Source organism: Phycodurus eques, chromosome 13, assembly GCF_024500275.1.
Source record: "Phycodurus eques isolate BA_2022a chromosome 13, UOR_Pequ_1.1, whole genome shotgun sequence".
Taxonomy (NCBI): Eukaryota; Metazoa; Chordata; class Actinopteri; order Syngnathiformes; family Syngnathidae; genus Phycodurus; species Phycodurus eques.
In genome coordinates, this window is record NC_084537.1 from 24,152,551 (window position 1) to 24,170,798 (window position 18,248).

At 44.4% G+C, this 18,248-nt stretch overlaps 1 protein-coding gene across 4 annotated transcripts in view; it reads left to right on the forward strand.

Moving 5' to 3' along the window:
- dpp6b (dipeptidyl-peptidase 6b) overlaps positions 1–18,248 on the forward strand; it is a 69,867-nt gene that overhangs the window by 30,696 nt on the left and 20,923 nt on the right. For 3 of the 4 annotated variants that reach the window (XM_061694919.1, XM_061694915.1, XM_061694917.1), the window contains exon 2: positions 17,791–17,905. In XM_061694919.1, coding sequence (XP_061550903.1) covers positions 17,791–17,905 — 115 coding nt within the window. Of the gene's footprint in view, positions 1–3,891; positions 3,969–17,790; positions 17,906–18,248 lie in introns of those variants that run through there. The other variant, XM_061694918.1, reaches the window with a different exon arrangement.

An 18,248-nucleotide genomic window follows, 5' to 3' on the forward strand; every position in this document is an offset into this window, starting at 1 on the left:
GGTGGGAAACAAGTCAATATCATATCAATATGCAACATTTTAACTCAAGTCAAGTCCAAAGGGAATGAGAGAACAATGGGCACAACAACAGGAATAATCCCATTTCGAGAAATCTCTACAACATATTCTAATGACCGCTTCTACAACATTGCTATGTCCCAACACTAATTTCGAGCTAATTTCGGAACAGGCCAGTGGGCTGCTCGTATGACCTTTGGAGGGCACCGCATCGGTCGCCCCTGACTTAGTCTGGAGCTGAGATTCAAACCCGAAATGCTGGAACCGTAAGGCAGACGCGCTGTACACTAGTCCTCCTTGGTGCCACATTAGAAACTGCTTTCGGGAATACACAGACTATTTCGACAGTCAAAGCAAAGTTTGTCTTATCGTTTATTTTCTTATGATTATCCATGGGCAGGGTGGTAAAAAAAAAAAATCTTACTGTGTGAAGTTTGCATATTCCCCTCCTGCTGAAACGTGACTGTTCATTAAAGACTCTAAATTATAAAAATACGTGCAATAAAAATGCGCAGGTGTAGATGTGGGTGCAAATGGTCGTCTGTCTAAACGAGTCAGGCGATTGGCTGGGGGTCAGTCCGGGGGTTACCTTGCGCCTCGCCCAAGTGAACAAGCCAAATATGGAAATGAAATGAAATAGACACACTATCATCACACTATCATCCTCTCTCATTTGACAAGTTCTGTCTGCAAACAGCAAACATTCAATATATCCCCCAAATCATTTCCTTTTATTCATACTTACAATCTGCATCTTTGCCGCATTTCGTAACGTATGATTGACTTTTGATATATGATCATTTGCAGGCACGTGCATAGCCATTTTGAAATATTGACGAATGAAGAAAACCAGGGACTTCTCTTATCCGAGACAAAAGGGGCCGGTGCTGGAGCGCCGGCGGGGGTCCGTGTGTCCACATGCCCGATAACGGGCGGTGTCGGTCGTCTCCGGTTCGCCACACGCAAGAAGAGCAGTCAGAAAACACATTCCCTTTTTTTCCTTGTCATGTGTGGCGTCTCCAAAATAAAAATAAAAATCAAGAAAAAAACGGTTAAGATATAAAAATCCAAATGTGTGTACCCCGCTTAAGTGCGCCTAATGAACAGTTTACTTTTGTCCAGATCAATCTGCTAATTGATTGTCAAGCATTGGTATGAGCAATTAGTGCTTTGCCCAATGAGCGCGTTCGTTGAAGCTCGTTGTCGTCAAGAGCTAGAACGCTGTTATCGCCTCTTTTCTTAATTAAATATTCATGATCTCTCTGCAAGTCAACATGTTATGATTTATATTTCTCCCTCCCCCCCCCCCCCCTTTATAATCACTCCATAATTAATTATAGAGTTGATTCTGCACTTTGGCTTTCACAAATGGCCGAGATCGAATGAATCGTTTCCTCTTCCTGTTTAAAAAAAAAAGAAAAAAGAAATCAAAAGCAATAATGCCTCTTCTGAGAGCACTAATGGCGCTGATGGGCTTTGGTATAATGAGGGAATCGTTTCCGTCCTTCTGCTGTCTCTCCTGGAATATGGTTCTGCTCCTTCTCTCCCCGCAGACGACTGGTTGAAAAGGCCAGCGGCTGTGCTCTGACTTTGCATGACTTCTGAGGAAATACGCTCTGGGTCGTGTTCCCGTGTGTGTGTGTGTGTGTGTGCAGTGCAAATAGGCAGACAAGCTGTGCTAACAAGAACGTGCATTGTGTGTGTGTGTGTGTGTGTGTGTGTGTGCGTGCGTGCGTGCGTGCGTTTGCACAGAGTGATGTGACACACACGCGGCGCAGCTAGAGCTCCAGCGCTAACAATGTTCGGAGCAGCAACTATTTCTGCTCTATGTGGGAGGACGCTAACAGCGTCTCTCAAGAGCCAGGCCGGCAGCGGCGGCGGCGGCAGCAGCATCCTCTTTGTTTTACAAGCGCACACAGCACAGCCAATATCATTCTTTTTTTTTTTTCCAACTGATAATATGCAAATGTGTCCTCGCCCACGCTGTTTTTTTCTGTCAGCCGGAGATTGGGCTTTTCAATTTGGCGAGAATGGACGGAATCTCTCCTGAAAAGAACATCAGGGGGATACCTGGAAGGATTTAGTTTTTGTTGCATTGATTCTTGTCTCCTTTTGCCGCATGACGGACCGAGAGCCCGCGGTGATTTGATCCACGCCGGCAGCTCATTTAGATCGTCAGCTGAGCTGTCAGATGGCGCCTGTAGATTGAAACCGACGTGTGACAAATTCACGAGACAATGAAGAAACTGTGCCGAGACTTGGAGCGGCAATGGAAACCGGGGATGTGATAATATCGGAATATTTTCCGATAGCGATTATGCTTCAGAGTATAAAAGAACAGCGAGTTGACCTTTCACGAAGACAACCCCCTTAGATACTGTTGCTAAGTGAGCCGAACCTTTAAATGATGCTTCCATTGTCTCCGAACAGTCAGAGGTGGAAATAGTTCTCATGCTGAGCTTAAAGTCGAAGTACTGAATGAACTCCATCAGTCAAGAAAAAAGAAAAAGGACACACTCAGAAATGTACTAAAGTACCAAAGTAAAAATGTATTTTTACTGTAAAATATAGTATATAATACCCATTTTGATAATTTGGCGCAATGGGTGTGGGGGGCGGATAATCCCAATAATCCTGATTAATATCTGCGGTTAACATTTTGAACGTGCAGCAGATGAAATATCAAGAAATAACCTGTTCCTGCCATACTGCAGCTGCTTTGGCACCTGACCTCACTTGGCAATCTTGTGTTTGATAGGATTCAAAATGAATAAGGTTCTTGATTTTGACTGGGGAAATAACTACAGATTACTTGGAAAATACCGTTTTGGAAGCAACAGTTAACATAACCATACAAATATTCTCTGCCCCCCCCACCCGTTAACAATTTTTTAGTCAGATATTCACCTATTGGCAGATATGTGAAATGTATTCTCTGTTTTTGTTGTCAGGACACAGCCCTGTCTAATAAAAGAGCTTTGCTTTGGCGCCCTCATGTGGCATCTGGTGCCAAGGAAATATGTTGAAGTGAGGAGAGGAACTTCCTTTAGTCCGGCCATAGCGCTGTCAGTGCTCTAAACCTTTTTATACAGCAAATAGTGGCGGAACACTGTTGCGTTATCATGACGATAAACAATGAGTTTTCTTTGTCTCTTTTTCCTCAACCGCCAATGTTGCCGATCTTTCCAAATGGAGAAAAAGATCCGTAAGGTTTGAAGCCTCGATGACGGGTGCGGTCTTGAATAATACGCGAGGGAGGATGAAATGAAATGTGTTTTAAAAACAGGCAAGGGATAATGATATAATAATATCCGGTGTGTTTAGGCCAAAAATATTGTTTACTTCTCACATTCACCTCAAAAAAACAAAACAAAACTCTCACCCACACCAAAAAAACCTCCCACACTCACTCAAGTGTGAGCCTCATATATATATATATATATATATATATATATATATATATATATCAAATTCTCTTTTTTCAATTTTGATTCCATTCTGTAAAAAGGGAGCCAACAATAATCACCTCCTGTTTGCTGTCTATTGAGTCTTGTCTGACATTTGCTCCGTGTGCGTGCGTGTGTGCGTGCGCGCGCGCGTGCGTGTTTCGGTCAGAGGAGCAACAACGTTCATTGTGCTGCAGAGGTAAAGCGAACCTCCCACATGGCAGCGCGTCAGCCGCTGTCTGCGCCCACGACGGTCGTCATTATTTGCGCAAATCACCAGATATCCTTGAACGCTCACGCTCGCTCGCTCTCCTCCTCCTCGCTCTGCCTGCCTTTCTCTCTCTCTCTCTCTCTCTGTGTCTCTGTAGTCTTCATTATTCTGCACCTGTCAGCAGCGGACGCCGCACGCTCATCCCTCCATCCTCTCCTCCTTTTTTATTTACGCCCATGACTTCCGCCAAAGAGGGCAACGGGCCGGAAAAAGGCGCTCAGCAGCCGGACCAGGTAGGGCCTCCTCTTCGTCGCCGTCTCGTTCGATGGCATCGCTTTCTCATCACGTCGGCGGACGTTCGACATGAGGGTCGGGACACTCGTGTCGGGAGTTGCCGCGCGGCGAGGGTAACAAGCGGGCCACAACTTGCAAGTAAATATTCCATGAAGTTGTTGTGACCTCGGCCCCCCCGCGGAGCAGCCTGAGCCCGGCTCAAGAACCGAGACTTAGATTTCAGGGAGCTCATCTGACTTTGGAGCAGCGCTGACGTGAAACCAGGGTGGAGGCAAACCGAGCGGGTGTTACATGATGTGAGTGTCAATGGTTGCGCGGACGAGGCCGCGGGGAACGCTCGGACTCGATGTAATGACGTGTAGACACGCTTTGCACAAGCGAGACACGATTAACGTCATTGCTCGGCTATGAGGAGCTCGACCGCAATCTCGCGGAATTGTTTTGTCGACGGCTCGACTTCATGTTATTGCACCGCACGTGTCCGTTGTTGGGCTGTCGGGACATTTTCGAGGTCTGTAAGAGTGAGAAGCTAACAAAACACATTGAGCTTCAGTGGAAAGAGACAGCCAATGTTAAAATACATTTTGGGATGTAAAAATGAATACATGCAAAGTAGAGAGAGAGAGAAATCATTTGGTGACATACAGTTTAACTTAACACATGCAACTGAAAATGAAACCAATCTGTTAGGGTGAATTAAATAAATCAGGGTGCACACTAGTGGTGGGAATTCCAGACGAGTACGATATTATTGCTATGTAAAGCCAATTAACAATAATATAACGATGCAACATCTCTGGAGCGTGACGATATCTACAGAATGCAATTGAAAAGAAGGGAAAGGTTGTGTCGACTTCAAAGAGATGCATACGAAACAATTAAAGGCGATATCTTAGGATGTTTTTTCACAGTTGAAAACATTTCCCAGGTGTCTGAACGTTGACGGTGTTCCAATATTTGCGATCGAGGGTAGTTCTCGATTCATTTTGGGAACCTATTCTCGGTTACTTGCTGACAAACTCATCTATTTGTTGTTTTAGCGCTCTCTGAAATACCAAAAGATACCGCGAGACGACACGAAACAAAAACGGTCGGTGCCAAGAACTATGTTAAGTAACAAATCTCCAGTGAGCAACAATTACCATTTCATTAGTTGCAGTTTATCGCTTATCGCTCGCTGCCTCTTTTGTTTATGTGTTTGTTTGTTTTTTGCTTTTACTGCAGTTTTTAACTAAATCAGTTTTTGTCATTAGTATAAAATATGGATACAATTTTCTTTTCTTTTTTTTAAATCCTTGAAATTCCACTTTTGTTTTTTTCATGGGTTTCACTTCGTCACAATCAATGCTGTATGATGACGTCGTCCTCATTTTGATGTAAACGGTCTATTATTGACACACTGGAAGATCTGAAGTTGGAAATGACAAAATCCGACAAAATCTCCGGGGAAGTTTTATTACATTTGCAGTAGCACAGCTAAAATAGTTTTTAAAAAAATGAGTAAAAAAAAGAAAAAGAAAATGAGTTGGACGCAAATGGCCAGCATACGTCGGTATGTTTGGCGTAAACGCAACGCTGTTTATCACAATTTTATATCCACTGTAGATTTTATGTTCCTTGGTGTCTTGATCGGATGAGATTTGAACATTTCAAATGTTTATTTATTTCGCGGAGCTTTCGCTATCCATAAAACCTGTAAAAAAAAACAAAAAAAAAAGGCGCTGTACTGTACGAGCTGTCTGGAAAAGGCGGCGAGGAGGCGAAGTTCGCCGATGTCCGTCTTCATTCGTCAGACGGCGTGACCCGCATCAACTCACCTCGGCTTCTTTGCACCGTCGGCAGCCCGTTACGAGACCGTTTGCGAATGAATGACCTCGCTGCAGCTTCAGCGCTGACCTCGCTCACGTCACCGAGCTCTACGGGCTTCCTCTTCAACGATGCAGCGATATCATCACCAGCTCGCCAAGCGCAGCTGAGAGGCACGGCTGAGATTTCGACTCTCCTGCTTCGAATGCGTCAGCGCGTCCTTCTTTAATCCCAAATATAAGCCAATAAATAGACGAGAAAAGGGCACAGTCTTCATTAGCGGAGTTGTTAGGGGCACAGCGAAGGGCGCATCTCCGCTTTCCTTCTCTGGCACGTGTTCGCTCGCTTTCTTATGTTGTGCCACAAAAGATTGTGACGCTTTTGAAGGCAACCTGGAGCGAGATTGCGTTTCAATCTTCACTCTCTCCTTGCTTCTTCTTTGCACTTGTGAGGCTGACGACGGCTGCAATTACACTGCGGGTCCAAGTGCCCAATTTCCGTTGAAGGCCTACATCGGATTTTTGAAACACCTGTTTCAATTGACACATATCCAACCTGAGTGTGTTTGTATTCATCATCCATCCGTTTTCCGTAGGTCTTGTCCTCATGAGGGTCACGAGTGAGCTGGAGCCTCTTCCCGCTGACTTAGGCGAGAGGCGGGGTACACCCTGCCGCCCTCAGACCGCGTCTAACGGGTCTAGAGCAGGCTAGACCGCTGGTTTTACGCCATCTGGGTGAATTTGAGAGGGGGGCACATGCAGACAGCTTTTGAGGTCCGCCGACACGGTGAAGTCGCCAGCTCATTGCGCCGTATTTAAAGGGAGCGAGAGGAGCCGCTTCGATTGGCGGCCAATGAAGTCGGCTCTCATCGCTCCCGCGGTGGCGAAGCCCGCCTGCTCTCGGATCTGAGGATTAGCAACACCGGTCTAACCCGTCGCTGGCGCACAGGATTTCCACCGTCCTCGAAAATAGTGCCCCGTGTCTGTAATGATGGTAACATGTGACGTGCAACACCCTGGACTGGTTGCCCGTCAATTTCGGGACACATATGCACAAAGAATCGTTCTCACTCACACTAACACCTGTGGACAATTCATAGTCTTCAATGAACCTAACCTAATGCCTGTATATGTTTTGGAAAATGTGTGAGGTGCCAGCCACAGTACTCAGAAAACCACACGAGCACACTGAGCCGAGATTCGAACCCGGGACCTCTCGACGGCGAAGATTACGGCTTATCGTGTTCGGGGGTTGCGGGGAGCTGAAGCTGAATAAAACCTGAATATAACATTAATAATCTGGGTGAATGAAACGTTATATAGCACTTAGGTGGCCTGGGCTGACTCGTCCGCTTATTGATTTAAATGAGGGTAACCTCCAACTTTCCTCCACTGGCTGCCGCCAGCAATTATTTTGCCTTTGTACCAATCTCGAACATGTCCTATTTAGACCATATTTAACTGTGGATTCTTTCGCTAGAGTTTAGATTTAGAGCGGATGTTTATTTTCCTGTGTTGATTCGCGGTGTCTAGGCAGACACGGGCGGGTGTGCGTCGCCAATCGGTGTATTTGGATGACGTCGAGCTGGCGTCGACAGGTTATATCCGATCTGGGTGTGTACGCTTCACTCGCATCGGTGGGAATCCGATACGCATCCGATTTTTATCTACATTCGGAAGGGGCCTGATTTGGAAGATATCCGATTCCATGCATTTCCTTTCTCCATCACAATTGTGTCACTTGAAGCATTCTGTGTAAATCCAACCTATGTGTTTTATATATATATATATATATATATATATATATATATATTTTTTTTTATCATATCATGGAGGCCCTGAGAGGCAATAAGTTGCAAGCCATAAGGAGATGCTCCAATCTTCCTCGATTGCAGTTATCTCAAGGACCTTCCTCGTGTCCGATATTCTTTCAACTCTGACTGCCGCTTCAACGAATCTGCCCAATGTTATACCGAATTGAGCACTCAAGAGGGACCTCTAATGACCAATGTTACCTTTGACCTCATCTAATCCACCGCAGATGTCCTTTCAAATCAAAAGGCAATTACCTGTGCTATCCTTTCAAGTCAACAAAAAAGGCGAAACGTTTTGAATTAATTGATTGCAAGTTGTAAAAACAACGCTTATACAACTACTTATGAGTTCAATGATTTTAATACTATAATGACGACCGCATACGGTCCAATGATCCTGGGGCTATAGCCGTTCTCCAGTTCTCCATGCAATACAGACTTGAAACAGTTATCAGAAGTAGTGCCTAGCCCCAAAAATATTATTTGAGCAATTTTAATGCTATAATGACCATATACGGTCCAACGGTCCTCAGATGGAATCGTAATTTGACATGTGCCAAGGGTTCTCCATGCAATACGGGTGTGAAGAAACAGGGCTAATGCAGTACATTTTAAATAAGAGTTCAGTGATGCTGTAATGACCATACAGGGGCAGACCAGTTGGGACCCTATAGTCCAGTCTAATGCTCTCAGTAGAATAGCAGTTGACAGGTGCCTGGCATCCATGCAGCATAGATGTGAAGCACTTCTCAGGAAGGCGACTTCAGGCACCCTAACATTATATATGGCCTTTTAGAGGGAATGGCAGATGACTGCTGGCGAAGTTGGGAGACTCCGTGCAGCACAGATGTGAAGCAGTTCGCAGAAACAGGGCTTCTGTGACTTTAATGCTTCCGTGACCGTACGCAGTCCGGTGGTCCTGGAGCTATAACAGTTCACCATACAATACAGATCGGAAGCACTTCTACGAAACGGGGCTCGTGCAACTAAATATTTGTCAGTCATTTTAATGCTGTGATGGCCATTTACATTCCAGTGGTCAGGGGACTGGAATTCAGTTTCCAGGGGGCAGAAGTTTGACGTGCAACACAGGTGTGAAGCACTTCTCAGAAAATAGCCAAATCTTCCTTTTTCTTCACTTTCTGCAAAATAACATTTGTTTCATGACGTGTTGATTTGGAACGGAATAAACGGCGTTCCCAATGCATTTGCGTGAATGCAAATGAAAGTTACCTGATGAAATTTGAATTCTTTATTCTATTCTGAACACAACCGTACAAGTTTTCGTTGTTGTCGTTTGTTTCCAGCGAAGACTCCAGATTGCAGGCTTTCTAGGGCATGCCAAATCTCACGGAGAAAAAAAAAAAAAAATAAAATCATCAGTGATTAAATGTCGCCTTTGAGTCTGCACTCCGTGATTAATTCACCTTCCCTTCAGAGTTTTACCTGCTGAGCCAATCACCACGAAATCAATGGGTTTTTGTTGTTCTTCTGAAGATGAAAAAAGACGCCAGGTGAAATAACTTTTTTTTAAAAAAGATATTTCACATTTTCTTACCTACCTCTGTCAAACACTGGGGATGACGTTATTCATTTTTTCCCCCTTTCTTGTTTTTACAAAGAAAACAAGGCCACACAAAGCCCAGGAAATGTTGACTGATATATTCACGTTTTGTACTCTTCCTTGGTTTTATTTGGCGCAAAGCTACCTTATCATCTTTTTTCAGAGTGCAAAGAAAGTCTCAGCATTTATGTTTTGTGTGACTTAACATGGATTTTCTTTTTAAGGTTTCACTTTTTTTTTAAACAGACACAGCTGGATTGAATTGACTCTTTGGTCTATAAGACTGTTGTTCATTTTTATAGTGGCTAATTGACTTTGTTTGTAATTTAAATGGCCAAGCAAAGAGAAGTGCTTTCTTTTTACAGCCTTTAAAGTCACCACAAACAAGTTCCTTGATGCTTTTGTTGAATGATAAGGTCGCAGTGTAAAAGAAGGATGGTGTAGGAAATCGCATTTACTAAGAAACAATTCCAGCATGATCGCAGTATGCTGTATATTGTAACCTGTGGACAGTGGAACCTCCGTTTACGAATGACTTAGTTGAAAAAGTATTCTGTTTACAAACAATAACAAATAAATAACACATTTTTGTAGAAAAATGACCTGAGTGAATGCACATTTTGGGTTCGTGGACAGTCTTGGCTTAGCCGGAGAAAGCTCAGTTTTGCTTTTTCTCATGCGCGTCAACACCATTGGCACTGTGCGTCGCACATTGCAAGTGTCCAAGTTATCCCTCAGTTGGGCTCCACAGAAAGTGAAAACTGCTCACAAGAGTGTTATTACAAACCCCAAAAATGGATCCCTGTTGAAAGAAGAAAGAAGCATTGGATAGATAAACATGGATAGATAATCTACCGTCTGCACTATTGTAAATAGTGCAGATGTGTGTGTGTATGTGTATATATATATATATATATAATATTCAGTATATTCATTAAAAGTAAAGACGAATCTGAAGTATTTTTATTAGAACAAAGAATTACATGTTTAATAAAATTGTTATAATAATAATAGCAATAGTTATTACATTCTAACTAACTCATAATAATAGTTATATAATGTAATGTGTATATGTGTATGTATGTATTATTACAAGTTAAATGATTTCATAAGCAGTATTGTTATGTGATTGATTTGGGAGAAGATAGTATGTGAGTAGATGAATAATAATAATGATGACCTGAAGTTAAATAATTGACTGTCAGGGTGAAAACTGATCCTATGAATACAGTTAAGTCACATGAATCATTGAACACTATTTTGACTTGTGCACTTGGCTTTTATTATCAGCGGCTGCTGCTATTACTATTTGACGTTGCACCAATCGGACAAAACAAGCACAGAAGGCAGGAAGCGACTTTCACCGGTAACGGCACCAATGGTTTTGCGCCCGGCGCAAGGACGTGCGGGGACGCAGCTCTCTTTCCTTCACTTGACGAGTGACTTGATGGTCCAATTAGTGTTCGCACTGTGAGACTGCAGATTTTTTTTCCGCTTCACTTTGCTTCCAAGCTGCCACCTTGGCGAGCGAGCGCCAAGCTGTTTGGCCACAAAGCGAGATAACAAGTCCACGTAGAAATGTGCTGCGGTCTCTTCCACTAGCAAAAAGTCAGCCTTTACATCGATAAAAATGCTTGATTTGGGCAAAGGTTTTAGTTTCAGTATGAATTGAGAATGAATGTCTTCTAAATTCGACACGCCACAGACAAGTGTTGCTAACAACAGTGCCAAAGTTCAGGGTACACAAAAAGCTCCGTTGACGATTATTTCTTGAGGTTGGGAAACCTTTTCGCTTTGCTCCTTATTAGACTTGACAAAAAATATGAGAAAGTGCTTGCTCGATAGCGTTTGTTGTGCCTAAATCGACCAATGAATTAGAAAAGCAACAGACCACAGAAAATACACTTTATCGTCATGTGTGTTTACATTTATTTCGATATTAAATTGTATTTCTTTTGAACCGCACACTCTCACAATATTGTTGTGCTAGTTGGCTATTACGGGGGGGCACGGTCTGCCTCACGGTTCCGAGGTGAACGAGAGTTTTTCCCCCCGAGAGTTTTCTCAACATTTCCGTTTTGAAGTCAACAATTAGCTGTGCAGATCCCACAGTTGTGTCCAAACAACACGTTGTTTCCCTTGGCTCGCCTCGGGCGTCTTTAACGATGCCTGTCGACGTTTGCCGAGGTGGACCATCTGGATAGGCGAGAGCTGAAAAAGCCAAGCGGCATAAATTCTTAATCCCCTCTCATGAGCGGCCATGATTTATTGATGCCGCGCCAGGGGAAAAGTTTACCCCCGTGTCCAAAGGCCGCCGCTTCGACTGGTGTTTTGATCAGAATCACAGATCCCGTGTCCGGTTTCTGTGCCGGATTCAAGTTTAAGCCCGTGGGCTCACACATGTGTCGCACGGTTTGGTTAACGTGCATAATTGCCCACAGGAGTTATTATTCCTCCTAATCCCCCCGTGCACTGTACTGGACTGTGAATGTGATACCAATGGGTGCCGGGGTCCCCTTGGCAACCAGGTACTGACATCCGGAAAGATTTATTTCACACTTGAGCGGCGAGCAGAGACAAAGAGATGCTTCGAGTCTAAGCATCTAGTCTAAGCCTGAGACAAAGGGGAAGTGCGAGGCAGAGCGAATTAGGGAGAGTGGAAGGAAGCTTGACCGGAAAAGGAGCCCTCACTTTTAAAGCGCACGTCTCCAAAGAGACGGGAACATTGTGGCGAATGGATTTGGAGATAAGGTAACACCCGTGGAGAACTGGAGGCTAATTTTGGGCTTTATGGGGAGTGCATCAAAAATGTCTGCTCTTTAGCGGGGTACACACATCCTGAGAGTCAGGCTGAATTTGAGCATTCCCTGTCAACAAAGGCCAACTTCTCTGATGTCTAATGAGAGATTATCATGAGTGATTATCCTGCGGTGCGGGGTGTGTGAAGAGAAAGTTTCTCTCCCCGATCTGCTCGGAAAACGGTCGGGGGCCGACAATCGTAAATGCTAAACCTGCTCAATATTTCCAATGGTCAACATCATTCTGCCAATTCTGCCAATTAGGAAGTCAATTGAATTAGAAAATGGTTAAAATGTTAAAAACATGATATTGGCATTAATATTGTTTGTTACCCTGCTTTTACCAGTGTTTAATGTGAGACAACACACGATGAGGAAAAAAAATAGATTATTTTTTTTATTATAGTGTGTGGTGTACAGTGAACTTTCACATATTCGCGGTTTGGCATAACGCAAATTCGCATGTCCGTCGTAGTGGCCTGTTTAGTTTAGCATGCTACAATGTGATAGTTGGAACTAAACACGGATTTAAGCAGATTCCGACCATTGTCGTAGCTTCTCCTTAGCTTGTTAGTGAGTTCTCCACTGATCTTCAAGCCTGGTATCTTCTGCGTCATGCTTAGCCTGTTTTGTTTTGCTTAACTGAAACAAAGGCAAAGTCTCAATTCGACATCAGTTTTCAATCTGCAACATTTGCACAATCGACACGGTCCCAGATTATCGCACTACTCGTCACTTTAAACTGCATACATTTCTCGAAGTCTCGGCGCCCTGTGCACAATGGTCATTGCACCGGACTATTGCTGTATTAGTCATATTAGTCGAACTGCTCTCATTGCTTGAGAACTCTGCATCTTTTTGCACAATTGTCGAAAAAACAAATAATAATAAAACAAATGTGACCGTCATTACCACATTACTAGCAACCTTTTATTGCTCAGTGACTGTTTTTGTCAATGTCGTTATGTCTCCAAAGTGTTCTCTGTCAATCGACTGTCTGTTGTCGTACGAGAGCGGCTCCAACTACCGGAGTCAAATTCCTTGTGTGTTTTTGCCCGACTTAAAGATGATTCTGATTCTGATGTCATCATGAGTAGTCTTTTTAGCGTAGCTTGCTAGCATACTGCAACTGTTGGACGTATGATGAGCAACAACGTAAATCATTCTCAGGGCATTGAATCGAACGCAACTGGGCTGTTCTGGTTGTCTTAAAAGATGTTTTGCCTGCCATCCGAGAAGGCTTCACCCCTTCCGAAGAGGCTCAATTATTTAACCTCGAACAAAAAAAAAACCAAAAACGCAACACAGCCTCTTTTGGCTTTCGGATGCCTCGACCACTCTTGTTACAACCGAATGGAATATTAACGAGGGCGATTCCAAGTGATGCGTGTGTCGGTGGGCAGAGGCCTCTCTTCAGTGCATCTTAATGATTGTCGTTTAGCATCCCAAGAGTTGATAGCCTGCCATCCGTTGTTGGGACGTGCCTTTAACTTAGGGGTTTCCACAGCAACACTTAGGGTCGACAGGAGCTGTCCTATCTAGCCTATGTGCATAAATGGATGAAGCTTGCACGGATGACAGACGAAACCTCTTCTAAGACAAACAGTCCAGTTGCGATCCATTCAATGTCGTGAGTGTTAAATGACGGGGATGTACTTAAATTTACTGGCAACAATCAGTTTACCACAATGCGACTATTTAACGACTCAAGCTCAGGAACCTGCTCCCCACACCCCAACACATCCTGAATCTGCCTGCGGGACACAACCATGGGTGTGATGCATTTCAAATCTTTATTTATTATTATTGTTATTATTTATTTTTTTGTATGGCGGTCTAGAACGATTCCACCTCTTTCCTTGTGATCAGGCGCGCCGGGCCAATTAGTCGCGTCGGGAGAGAGACGCGACCGGAACGAAATATTTACTCAAATGCCTCCCCGGCCTGCAGCGCTGCAGTTCAGAGAGCCACTCGGTCGCCGTCATACAGCTGTCGCACTCCTGTACTGTATGGAGGTGTGTGTGTGTGCGCACGTCAGGCTGATGCACTCCAGTGGTGCATTAAAATGCCCTCAGAGTGATGGTACAGGGCCTGTAATGGTGGACACCCGTCACGGCATTCTGCTGCTCTATTTCGGGCTCGGGCGGGAAGATCCATGACATCTTCCGCAGCGTCGCTCCTATCAGATATCAGATAACTGCGGCAGGTGAATATGTCATGAGTGCAGCGAACCAATATGCGCCGAGAAAATCATTTACCTCGCTGCAATAAAATCCTTCGATTGGCGGGCCTGCTGTTTTCCGTGTGTACTCACTGCTTTCGCTATTGATTTGCAGCACGGTGCGGAGAGAGACGTATACACACACACACACACACACACACACACACACACACACACGCACCCAACGTGATGGAGTTGTTCAAATGGAGCGATCTCACTTTCTAAGAGCTTAAATGGAGCTCGGTGGACCAGTGATACTTTTGAAAAAAAAAATGTATGCAGTGCGATTCACTGTGCTTCACATACACTAAAGCGAACGTAATGTGATGTATGTATATAATGTAAAATTAGACAACAAACAATATTTTGTGATCTGCCTAGTTGTGAAAATGTGTTTGTTAGCAAGTCCTTCTGAATTTTGCTGGGTCCTGAAGTCACGATTCAGCAAATTGACATAATAATCGCCGCGACACCGAGTTTCTTCCCCCCGTGACTTGGCAGCTAGCCTGGGCGAAGGTCTGCCACTTTCAAGCCACGGCTGAATTGTGGCTTGAAAAACTATCACGTCAAGCCAAATGAAGAATCTGTGATTCGGCGGCTTGTTGCTGAAGTGCTGCCTCCAAGAGTAAAAATGTCTTGTTTTTTTTTTTTTTCATAGGGGTTTGCTTTTCTTTTTTGAGTCTGGGCTGTTTGAGGACGAGTAGCTGATCACCTATCCTCAACACCCTAGTGCCGCCCTCAGTCGCCATAGTAACGAAATCCCATCGGCCTTGGAAGCGGGTAAAGAGTGGCTCATTTGCATGAGACACAAACACCCCCCGCGCCCCAAATTTCAAGTAATTTCAAGTGGCGCATTACAAATGGATGTTTAGTGTACTGTAATGGGAGAATGGCGGAGACTTTTTATGAAGCGTTCTATCTTGTTGTCGGTCTTTGCCTCTGCTAGATTGTGCTTGTTCATTCAAAGAAGCCAAAGAACAAAGGTCCCATCAGCAACTGGCGTCGAACAACGCGACGACAACACTTGACACAACAATCACGCCGAAGTCGCACAAACATATGAATGAACTGTATGCAGTTACGACCATGTTGACTTCAGACTCGATGAGCTGACCTGACTCAACACATCCAATATTTCTTTTACAGCGAGGTATTCTGGGCCTCGTCCATTTAGTGACACGCAGATTCATTAGCAGCACTTGAAAAGTCTATTATGTGACTAATTGGTACAGCAGGTAAAAAGACTCCAGTGAGTAATGTGCTCAGCCCTCCTTGGCGTGATTTCAACTTGAAAATGATTTTTGGGGAGCTCAGGTAGAAAACCATTGCAGTAGTTGAGCTAGTGCAGAAGGAGCAGTTTTGGAGCTTCAGTGTTTTGGGGACACAAAACAAGGAGGAACCCAAATTTGGTGAGGATCCGGGAAATGTCTCACAACCCATCCGTTGGTCGTCCTTCACGAACCAGGAGCTAGCTCGCTAACGAAAAATCCTCTTTCGAAGAGAGATTGGCTGCTGAATTTCCCATTTCATTCCTTTACACTCAATCATCGTCCTGCCTTTGTTACGTACTTCTTCTGAATGCCAAAACTGACGGGACAACTAACTTATCCCCACCGTTGTGTTTCAGTGCCAGTGACGTTGAAAAAAGATGGACTTTTACCGGCAGCGTAAAAGATGGGTGAATGTTACAAATATGACACTAACAACAACAGTTTGACCTTGGCGGAGGTGTATAATATTAGAGCATTGCTTAAACAACCACGGTCGACTTTTCACTGGAACGGCACCGTGCGTGATTTGTCCAGCCGTGAGAGGGTCGCAATGTCGGATGTTGACTACGGGGTCCACGTGATTTAGAACGTAACCAAAGTGCCCCCTGCGTCCATCAAATGCACACGCACGCGTCATTCAGGTGCGCTGCAAGTCGAAATCTTAAGCAGGGTGACCCATTATTTTCCCCTTTTCCAATCAAAGTCAGCAAGGGCGACAATCGTATATGTTAAATCTGCTCAACGAGATGGAGAATCCTTCTGTGTGCGGGCGGTCTGCAGAGTTTGGGATTGTGAAGTGAAATGCAACGATAGCCGATCAGGAAGCGGCCTGTTGCTGGACACAACTCGAGGCGCTACCGCTTGTGTTGAGTGTTTGTGTAACGTTTCTCACCAGTCATTCGCCACATTTAATACAAATGTCAAAGAGAAGTCTTTGCTACTGCAATGCCGTTACCAGATAAGCTAACAGTTAGCCTGGCTTCTTCGACGTCCTCTCCCACGATGACTTTCTTCTATGTTCTACGTTGCCTCCCGCATGCCTTTATTGCTGCCGTGACAGACATTTGGTTTGGGGAAGAAGACTCACGATTGTCGATGCAAATATCGTTATTTGTGCGGTGTGCTGTGTTCATTTGTGCGGTCTCTCACGTTTTCAAAATGGGTTCAGCTGTTAAACATTGGTAGGTGCGCACGCCGCTAAATGATCTGTATAAGTCCTTCTCTCTCTCTCACACACACACACACACACACACACACACTCATTAACTCAGTTCAGTGGGCTGTTCATCTGCTTCAGACACACCGAAAAGGTCTAATTACCTACAAGGATATCAACAGGTGGACTGATGTGATTGGTTGGCTCCTCTTTTCACCATGACCACTTGACTCAATGTGCGCGTGTGCGTGGGCGTGTGCGTCGGTGTGTGTTGTACATCTAGATCACAGCTATTAAACTATCGGCGGCCCTCGCTGGAATAAAGGCTGCCCTCAGAGGGCTGATATAACTGAAAGTGTGTAAAAACTGAGATGGCTGAACAAAAAAAGTGTCGCGTTCCCCTGCATATTTGTGATTTACTTTTTTTTTTTTTTTTTTAAACCTACCTTGTTGCAGCATGTCTGGTTTAAGTCGTATATACTGGAAGGCCGTGAGCAATAGACATCTAAAATAATCCCCCAGACCGGATTTAACTGGAAGTCGGACGAGATGTGTGTGAGCTGACATGTCAGATGTAGATGAAGACCGTTAGCGACACCTGACAGGAGGCGAGTTTTTTTTTCTTTCTTTCTTCCTGAGCATTCCTTCGACTTGGCTTCAATCTTAATGGCCCCCAGTGCCACTCACTCACTTTTAAAACCAAAACTAGCCAAGAGTGAGTGAGCCAACACATGCCGTGACCACAACAAGTAGGAAGGACAGCCCAGAAGTCACTGGCAAGAAAAACACAATTGTTTTTTTTATATGGGAAATAGGTTGCACTCCAGGAAAGCTATTAGTTCCATTCAAAAGGTCCGCAATTCAAAATAGATTTGAATTGCTAGCTGCTTCATCACTGCAGAATTTGATCACTCTCTGTGGTCACGTCACATTTGCCAGGCGGCTTGTTGCTAGTGCTAGTTGCTAGTCATAAGTGCCGGAAAATGCTCTGTATTCAAATCAAATTGTTCATCTGGAAATCTAGTGGGGCACTGGGAAATAACCATGTGTGGTTGAGGACCACCAGTACAGAAAAGGGCAAGTCATATTTTATGAAGTTAACCTGCGTCTGACGTGATTCCAGCAAACCTTCTAACAGTGTGTGTGTGTGTGTATGTGTGTGTGTGTGTGTGTGTGTGTGTGCGTTCATCAGGACCTGGTGGGCAGCTCGCCGCCGCAGAGGAACTGGAAAGGAATCGCCATCGCCCTGCTGGTCATCCTCGTCATCTGCTCCCTGATCGTCACCGCCGTCATCCTGCTGACCCCCCGTACGTACCGAACGCAAGCGCGCACACTTGACACTCATTCCCCCTGCTGAGGAAACCCAATCATCTTGACTGAATTTTTATTTTATTTATTTTTTATCTCAATGAAAAAGTTGATGCAAAAGTGCAGTCCGAACAAAATGTGCAGTTAAGGTCGATGATAAAAGATTCTTCCTCTTTCTGCTTCTTTTATGACACAAGTGTTGTGAAACTTGAATGACCTTGTATAACTTATGCTTGACGAATTGATTTCCATATCAAAAATCAGGAGGAAAAGCCTAACGATGCATTGATGGCGAGGCTTTTATTTTGAAGTTGGCCCTCGTAGCACGTTGGCGGCACGTTA